Source organism: Hylaeus anthracinus, unplaced genomic scaffold, assembly GCF_026225885.1.
Source record: "Hylaeus anthracinus isolate JK02 unplaced genomic scaffold, UHH_iyHylAnth1.0_haploid 4, whole genome shotgun sequence".
Taxonomy (NCBI): domain Eukaryota; kingdom Metazoa; phylum Arthropoda; class Insecta; order Hymenoptera; family Colletidae; genus Hylaeus; species Hylaeus anthracinus.
The window spans coordinates 12,411,364-12,420,946 of NW_026535289.1; the positions used below are offsets into that span (position 1 = coordinate 12,411,364).

At 44.3% G+C, this 9,583-nt stretch overlaps 1 protein-coding gene across 1 annotated transcript in view; it reads right to left on the reverse strand.

Moving 5' to 3' along the window:
- The window catches only part of LOC128894664 (protein Wnt-1-like), a 64,879-nt gene extending 57,468 nt beyond the window's left edge, over positions 1–7,411 (reverse strand). Inside the window, exon 1 of the mRNA XM_054156566.1 lies at positions 6,354–7,411. Within this exon, the coding sequence (XP_054012541.1) occupies positions 6,354–6,433 (80 nt within the window). The 5' untranslated portion in view covers positions 6,434–7,411. The remainder of the gene's footprint in view (positions 1–6,353) is intronic.
- Between the last annotated feature and the right edge of the window lie 2,172 nt (positions 7,412–9,583).

A 9,583-nucleotide genomic window follows, 5' to 3' on the forward strand; every position in this document is an offset into this window, starting at 1 on the left:
AATTTTGACGAAATCATGGTTTTTTTTAGATTTCTCGACGGCGAGGAACACGAATCCGATGTCGGTTTTTAGGTACAAAATTTCTATGTCTGAGAACACCTGACGATACGATCGTAATCGCAATCAGAATTCGAAAACATTCGATTACAATCGTAATCGTAATTATGATTACGATTATGCCCAACACCGGCCCAAACACAAGCATCTACGGTATATTTCTTATCCGATCGTGGCGCAGTAGACAATCCTATTTAACCTCTAGACGACCACCGCGTTAGCCAGTCCTATTACGTTCGTTCCAAGGGCAGAAAACGTTCGCATGGGAATCCGCGATCGGCGATCCTCTCTATTTTTACGACTCGGATACCTCGTATATGCCACGGTATTTTTTATACGGGTCTTAGAAAAAGTATCGCCGAGTTGGGGCGAAGGGAGAAAGACATAGTGCCTAGTCAAAAATTCCATCCCAGAGCGCCGCCGTAGCCTCCGCGTACCAGACACTTAAATTATTCCGCCATCTTCTGCTCAATCGTACTCAATATTTCGACGTTATTCCGAAGGACCTGTCGGTACACTAAAAATTTACTTCGCTGTACCTCGTCCGCTATGTATTCACGATGTTGCTCTCTTAAAACGTGTAAACTTTCGGACTACTTATCTCGGACTTGCTCGTTCATTTTCTCCAACTGGCCAGTTTTCTACTCTCGAATAAAATAAAATTTCGTCCAGTATCGAAAACCGACGTTACTTACGGCTACCCCCGATATACGCTGTCTGAGCTATAAAGACGATCCTTCGTCGCGAAGAACTGCGTACGTATCCGTAACGTGGGGGTCGTTCGACCTTATCCCGCCATTGAATCTCGTCAAGAACGCGCAATTTGGGGGTTCCCGGCGCGTTCCGAAGCAATTCGTCGACGAAGAACGCGCCCCGGTTCGTAAGCTACACGGTCCCTCGACCCTCCTCATCCTCCTGCTGGTTGGCAGCGCCAACGCCGCGACGTCGATCGGATCTATAGAGAGGCAGTAGCCCGTTTGCTCGAGTTACGACCGTGCGTTAAACCGAAAGAGGCTTTCCTCTCCTTTCCACTCTGACCATGGGCGAACTTACGACGGTCAAGGCGCGGGGAACGCGTTTCGAAGTCGTCTGCGCGTTTTAACGGACGTCGACGTGGCAGAGGGAAGGTCGTCTCCTTCGACCGTTAATACGTATTTTAATCGCTCGTCGTAAAAAGGTCGCGCGCGCGTTGCGTGTAACGCGCCGGACGACGGGATTCGCATGGTTCGGCGATAAAGGTGCTTTTATTAAATCGCTCCAGCCACGAGTTCGATGCGTGTATCTCTCCGCGTGTGCGTCTTATCGTTCCCACCCCCGCTTTGTTCCTATGCCGCACTAAAAACCCCCGATGGTTTACGACGCGCCGTTCCTGCCGGGCCTTTACGGTGATCGTGATGACTGAAAGGACAGGCCCGACGTATCCCGCATCTTATTTGGCAACGGACGTGGGCAAATTTCGTTCGGAATGAGAGGTCACGAGCGAATACGCCGTGCGAGAGATTTATTCGATCGGATACTAGCGACGCGGACGCTACGAGGAAACGCGGTCGCGAGGATTTCAAATAAAATTGTACCGCAACGAGGATATTACCGCAAATTATATCTTGTAAACGTATCGTTCTCGAATGATCATGGAAACGTCAGCGCGGCGGATTTAGACGCAAAGAGGCTCCTTAATATCAAACTGGTTTGTTTAACGACCCTGTGCCTCTTTTCGCCAGACCGTTACGCCGACCCGACAACGTCGACCAACTGTAACAGCACACCGTACGTATTGTAAAACGCGTGTCTCCAGGTATCGTTTATCGCTCGATCGAGATACGTATTACTTAATCCCGCCCAACCGCTAGAAATGAAAACCGTACACTTTACCGACGCGCGCCATATTTCAACCGATACAGCCCCGTTATCGGCCGATCGCGTATCCGCCTGCGTTCGTTTGATCCATTCGTCGTTTCCGAGTTCTTTCAAGTTGAAAGTTTCAACGCGTCGATCCTTTTTCTCCACCGATCCGAATCTGTTCCGCGCGCGCGCGCGAATCGTTCGTTGCTCGAGTTTCGAGTGTTCGGAGATCGATGATTTCGATGGTAATTGAAAATTGAAGTCGGGGAGATAAACAAATGTTCTGCATAGGGTCGGGATTCTATAGAAATTCGATTTCTCGTCCTAAGAATTATTCGAAATTTGGTAACGAAAGACGTCCAAGTACCGGGTCAGGAAAGATTAAAAGTTGCGCGTTTTCTTTTATAGTGGTTCTTGGTAAGAGTTTTCCCGAGCTTTAGTGACCAGCGGCACCCGACGGCGGGCGGTCAATTTTCCACCAAAACGCGCGGCCGATAATGCGTTAAAAAGGATTCGGTTTGAGAAATCGCCTGAAGGTGGAACGACGTGGCCGAGCGACCAGGTAAGGGAGTTGGGTGGTTCCGAGGGTGGAGGTTGGCGGGGCTGGTTCGAGCAAGAAACCCAACGACGATTTGTCCGTTAAGCAAGGCTAACAGGCGCGACTTACCGTGAATTATTAAGCGTTTGCAGTTCGCGCGTCGCGTGTTCGCCGCCGTGAGCAAGATAAAGCGACAGGCGAAGAAGCGAGTGGTACGTATATACCGGAAGGCTGTGCCTCGTCAGCGGAGCCGATTAATCGCCCCAGGAACCAGTTTGTCGGAAATAAAATCTGCTCAGTGGAATCGTGCTTGACCGTGCGACGTCATCGTGCCGGCCTTCTCGTTTTAAAAGTGTGCCCTACAGGGGCGCGTCGACACCACCGCGTGCTCTCTTCCCCATCCCGTCCTCTCTCTTGCTCTCGTCGTATCATCGCTATCATCGGGGCTTCCCCGATCGTGCATACCGCTCTGCCCGATCGAAGGGGATTCTTCGTCTATCAGGCCAACTTTCAACCGACCAATTTTACGCACTTCGTCGAAATAGTAGCTTCTCTTCTCGCAACGGTAGGATTAGTAAGTAATTCTAAGTAAGTAAGTAATTCTAAGTAAGTAATTCTAAGTGTTGGTGTGATTATGGTTATCAGAGCGTTGATCGCATTGTTTGGCAGTGTCCACTCTTCGAAAGGCAAAGAGTCAAATTGTTACAGCAACTCTGTTAACTTGAATTATATTTGCCCGTCAATATGTCTGTTTTGATTACTGAACCGAACGTTGCGGCGTGTATTTGTGTTATGTCTTTTTTGAATAATTGTAATATTAACGTATAGTTTCGGACATGTCAACAAAATTTAGTTCTATATGTATATATTGAGCGAAGCGGAAAATAATGTCGTTTTTGCAATTCTAAATACTTGTTTATCCCGTACTTGTTTATCGTTCGTCAGCTTATTGATTTTCATCGATCTGGCATCGACAATTTCCACGCTAGATGGCAAAAGGCTGTTGATAACGGGAGCGGATTATACAATTAATAATTAAAAATAGAAATTTATAAAAAATTTGTTTGAATTTAACGTAAAAGAAACGACGTTACTTTCCAGTCCACCTAATACAATCAACAACATGTAAAGCGAGTAAATCTCTCGTGTGAGATTTAAAAGCTTCAAAAATAAAAAAAAAAAAGAAATAGCTTCTCTTATATTCCGAGAACTTGTTCCTTCTTACTCGAAATTGTCGACCGAAGTTTGCCCATCCCTGGTCGAAAACTACGCCTAGCTTTTCTTAGCCAACCCTATTCTAACCTAAATCGACGTTCGTTGTAACGATTCACGAGCAAATAGATCCCGTCGAAAGATCGAATAACCATCGCGCGATATCGACGAACAATAGGTGAAACGATCTGTAGAAAATTGTCCTTCGAATCGAACGTTTCGTCATCATCCTCCGTGCGTACGTGCCTTTCTATGTACGGAAACGTGATCGAGGCTTTATGCTCGCGAATATCTCGTGCGCTTCGCAATAGTATATTTCAAATGCTAAAATAAACGCTTACGTTGCGGGGAACCTATATACGCCGGTCTCGTAAAAACGCCGCATAATCTTATAAGGCGGCCGTATCAAACTTGCGTTTCACAGTCGACACGATCGGTTACACGGGACTTTCGCGGCTATGCTTTTTGCCACTGCCGTCTCTCGCGAGATCTTACAAAATCGTTGCCGCGATAAATTCACGCTCCCATCGCGTACCAACCGGTAACGAACGATCGTTAATCATGAAATCGCGAAACTGGACCGTCCGGATGGAAAAAAAAAAAGAACCTTTCATTAGGTTTCGGTTTCGCAAAGGCCGACCGCAATAGTTGCGGCGGAGTAGGACTGGACATTAAGAACCATTAAGACTGTTTCGACGCCGGAGAATTAACTGTGGATCTAACGGAAGCTAGATACAGCGTTACTTGGTCGGAAGAGAAATCCGATGAAATTTTCCTACTCGATCGATAACACTGTGCTGGAAGTTCGAGAGGAAGTACGTGATCTCGGTGTCACGAACTTGGTGGTTGTTTACCTCGAACTTCTCCTTCGTAACGCATGTCCAACGCACGAAAAACGTCGCTCTTAAAGCTCTGGGGGCTTCATCTTACGACAATCCGCGGATTTCAAACTCCCTCAGACCTTTGAAATTCTTTACATCTCTTTAGTTCTATCGCATCTTGAATACGCATCTCAGATCTGGAATCTTTAAGGCACGTTTCTTATAAGATAGGTACACCGATGGATATAGCAAACCACGACTACGACGATATACTTTGCACCATGCGAATGCTCACGCTTAAGCAGCGCCGAACTGCAGCCGACCTCATGCTAGTTTTTCAAATTGTCGATAGTAAAATTGAATGTCCCAGGATACCGAAACTATCGAAATTTGATATTCCAAGTAGGCAACTTCGAAGCAGCGATATTTTTTACAATGATCCCTATCGTACCTCGATTGCGAAAGAAAATTGGATTACAAGAATACGTGCGATGGCTAACGGCCTTAATACGTCTGTTGATCTATGGTGGTTGCAATTTTGCAGACGCGCAATCAAGTTTGAACACGTTACATTCTAAGATACCGTAATCGTCTCCATTTTTGTTTTGTTTCTCTTGTTGTCATTGTTATTACATTGTACTTGATATCAAGGGCAGATCGCCCGTAAATAAAGTATCATTATTATTACTTCGAAGCAAGGATAATCGACATTTCGGAACTCTTACGATCGGTCTACTTATGGCGCCGTGATTACGATTTCAAAGGACAGTCGGAAATGGTGGAGCACGAGGGTGCCAAGAATCCTCGGCAAACTTTGCCACGCGTCTTCCGACGGAAATTATCAACCGTCTGAAACTTGAGTTCTCTCCGAGCGGACATTCTGATCCGACAACTGTAGATCGCGAGATTACCAGCCGCGAGAGCCGTGTTCTCGATCACTGGCTACCGCGAATTAATGTTTCACTCCTTTCTACCTATCCGGACGCGCGTTAATCTTCGCAACCGAGTTTGTGGAACACACCGCCCCGTTTCGTCGACTCGTTCCCCTTTCTTCTACTCGTTTTTTTTTCTTTTTTTTTTTTTTTTTATTTATTTACCTTGCACGCAGCTTGAAACGTCGTACACGTTTAACTCTATCCCGTTTCGCATCGAAGAATTATTTTCGTACGGGTTCTCTTTACTAAACAGCCACCGGATGTGACTAGAGACCGATTCTGATCGGTCACCGTCATTTCTCAGTAATTTTTCAGCCACGTACGGTCACACGCTGCGCTAATCGTATCGGCGCGACCGAAACGTCGATTACCGTTCGTCTAAATTAATTTAACCCGTATGTGGGTGACAGTGCTTTTTCACCGATGAACTAAAAAAAAAAATGAATTCTGAAAGTCGAGCTTCAAAGGAAATGAATTTAAATGAAATTCGTGTATTTCGATGAAGTTACAAAAATAAATACCACGACGGATGTTTGATCACGTAGTTTCCAATAGTCTGAATGATATTTAATCCTAGCAGAAATTTTTAAGAATATTTCTTTGGCAACGCGTTAAATCTCTCCAACTTTTTCGAAGTCCCTCCATAGAATGAGTCTATATTCTCATTTTTTTTTTTGTTTTGTTCAAATTGAATATCGCGCAATTAGCTGAAAAATGGCGGAACCTGGCCCCAGCCTTGACGTTGTTTCGTGACTCTGATTAAGGGGTACACTCTGGGTAGAAAAAAAAAAAAAAAGAAGAATTGTAACAACCCGTTTGAATAATTCGCGAGCCAAGAGGTGCCCCTACGAAGAAACAATGGAAAGAAAGACGTAACCTTCGAAAGGCATGTAGCGAGATCTTATATCTGAACCGGTAGGCATAAACAATTGTGTTGTACAAACTCACCACCAGTTGGCCTGCGCACCGTTTTGCCACGCGACGAGCAGCAACGGGACGAGCAATAAGGTCGTCGCGACGGGCCGCATCTTCGTCGTCGATGTTCGAATTGGCTCGCTGTCGAGTGAAAGATCGTCGGTCGCTCGATGACGAAAACGAAAACAAAGGAGAAGGACGTCCTCTCGCCCTTGCTTCAGCCACGCATTCTCACCAACGTCGATGCCTATCGAGGATTCGCCGCGGCGGTTGATCCCGAGGCTGACAGATCGAGATCGAACGTTGTCCGTGGTCCGATCCGATCGCTGTTTATCTCACGCACCCAGTTTTCCACAAAGAAATACCGCTTTCTCTTTATTTGCTTTCGATCGTCTATTTGATTCTTACATGTTTATTCGCGCTCGAGTATGCGTATCACTGGCCGCAACGAGAAACGAATCCGAATCTGTGTCTCCCGACCCGTGCACTTTTCTCCCCCGCGGAGACGAGCGAAATACACGGAAACGAGAAATCGCCGACGAGATTGCTTTCGATCTATTACTCGGTCAGGGAACGAGATTACATTTCGCGCGGAGCGAACGGAACCTCGAGCGACCGAACCGACCTCGATCGAATAAACAAATTGACGAAAAACGCGGTTACTCGGATAGAATTTTGCCCATCACTGACACGAAGTTACGGAAACCGCGCTTTTCAAACGGGAGCAACGTGGCGCGTTACGTGCAACGATTGGAGAGAAGCGCGGACGGCGAGACGAGTCGATGAATAACCGCGGATTAAATAATGTGCTCGATTTTATCGTTCGCGATGCGTCAAACGTAGCGAAACTTAACGCCAAAGCGAAGCTGACGCGAACGAGATGACACTCCGTGAACGCTCGCGTACGTACTGTGGCCGGTAGTCACGAGGAAAAGGGCAACGGGGCTCTCTCGAGGGGCGGGGCCTCCGGTGACTAGCGTGCACGCGATTGGCTGGATCGCACAACAGCCACCGGAGGCTCCACTCGTGTTAATTAAGCATTTCGGCACACCGTCCCGTCTCCGACGTTCGCGCGTAAGGTAAAATATCCAGTAACTCGAACGCATTTCGAAGTATATCGTGATCGACTTCGACTTTGCCAAATAATTATTAAGTTAATTAAACAAACAACCCTAACCCTATGACAGTACCGGATTTAGGGACGAGCGCGCCCGGGCATCAGAGATGGGCAAAACCCTAGACTTCGAATAAATCTGAAGTTTGCCGATATATTTGTCTCGTTTCCTTCTTTGGAAAATTTTCAAAAGAGGAAAGGAGATAGACGTATCAGCAAACTTCAGATTTATTCGAAGCTTGGGGTTTTGCCCATCACTGCTGGGCATCGCCAAAGCGCTTCAGAGGGCGCGGGCTCCCCGAAAGTAATTCGAACATTCATCAACTTTTATGTTGCAACGTTTCATTGCGATAATCTTAATATCAAATAACGATAAATATTCGCAGGTTACAGGTAAATTTATTTCGTTTACGTACCGCAGAGTGTATCTCATTTCGCAACGAATATAGAACAGTTAGGTGGAACATGACGCCATGTATGAAACGCGTAGGAAAAAAAAAACAACGATAAATAGCAATAGCAATACGTAATAGCAACACGATCTATATTAGTAGTAATATTGAACGTCATTGCTTGATTCAAAGTCGTAATTACAATAAAAAGACCTGGTAAATTGAGAACATTTACTTGAAGTACTCATAGTACTTGAATAATCTATTTCGACGATCTATTTCGATCAGCAGTAGCTGAACACAATTTCATTTTAATTGTACCGTGTAATGATATTCGCTAATATATTATCTACTTTTTATAAGTGATTCGAGGGTTAGCACGTCAAGCACCAGCTCGATCACCGTTGACTGGCGATATGTACCAACCTATGTCGCTCTCACATTAATTTTATAAAACTTTATAAATGGCTGAATTTCCCTTCGGACGTATCATGTGAGATATTCCGCGAATAGAAAACTTTGGTTATATTAGAATGTTCTACAACAATGTTATACTACTCACTTATTTTTTAACAGGCAATTCTGGATTAGATTCGGGTAATTCTCCTGACACTTGCCGCGCATCATAGGGCTATAGGTTAGTTTTGCGTAACTGTTCCTTTCCAATTCCATCGAAACATAAACCAGGGAGTAAAGAAGATGCGTTTCTAAAAAACATCAAGAAACATACGTATTATAGCATACAGATTGTAATAACATACATACATGGAAGATGTCTCAAGATGTCACACGTCGCATTGTCGTCTTCACAGTTCGAATAATAGTTGCAGACTGAGTCTATTAGATCGAGAAGATTCTCAATGTATGCAAACAACGACTGTACCAAACGCATTGTGTCGGTGTTTACGAGTTGTAATTTCCAAAACTAATTCTTTGAAATTTCGTCATTGTAAATAAGGGAACATATTCTATACGTTGTAGAATAGAGTATGCTTCTTGATATTATAACGAAACAATTATCAAAAGTAACAAAAAGCATTACGGATAATGCATTTGATACGAAAAATCCAGTTCGTTTGGTAACCAAGTCTACACGAAAACTTTAAAGAAGGAAGTGCCTTCTTATGGTTGAAGACCAAACCATGGCCGACAAAAACCATTTGTTGCTCTGTCGATCAGAGAGGTAAACTATATAAAACTCTTACCCTAAATTTAATATTCCTTCTGCAAATACACTGTTCTATATAATGTGAAACAAAATAATCAGATCGTTACAAAAGAAAAATATTTAAAGAATCTCTTAGGCATCGAAGAAACCACACCTCTATCGGTTAATGATCATCGCTTGTTAATGTTGATACATCCAGAAAACACGATATTCTCCCCGGACATATTGTATTTGTTTACATAGAAAGAAAATAAACTCGTTTAAAGGAGATTTTTGTTCCAAGACTTATAGAGGTCCTCTTTTGACTACATTGGTGTCACACGCGACATTATCGGCTCGGGATGGAACGCGAATGCAACGCTGTTAGCGGTGGAAATTAAAATTAAACCTGTCGACCGTTACTTTTTCCAAAACTATAAAAAAACTAAAGGTACCCGTTTAATAAGACGTAAGATGTAATTTTCTATATAGATTATAACAATATAGACAAGTTGTCCATTTATAGGACTACATGTCTTCTGTGATCTACTGTAAATATTGCAGCAGTATCGGTCGGTAGTACTGTATTGATTTCAACGAGTAACATTGA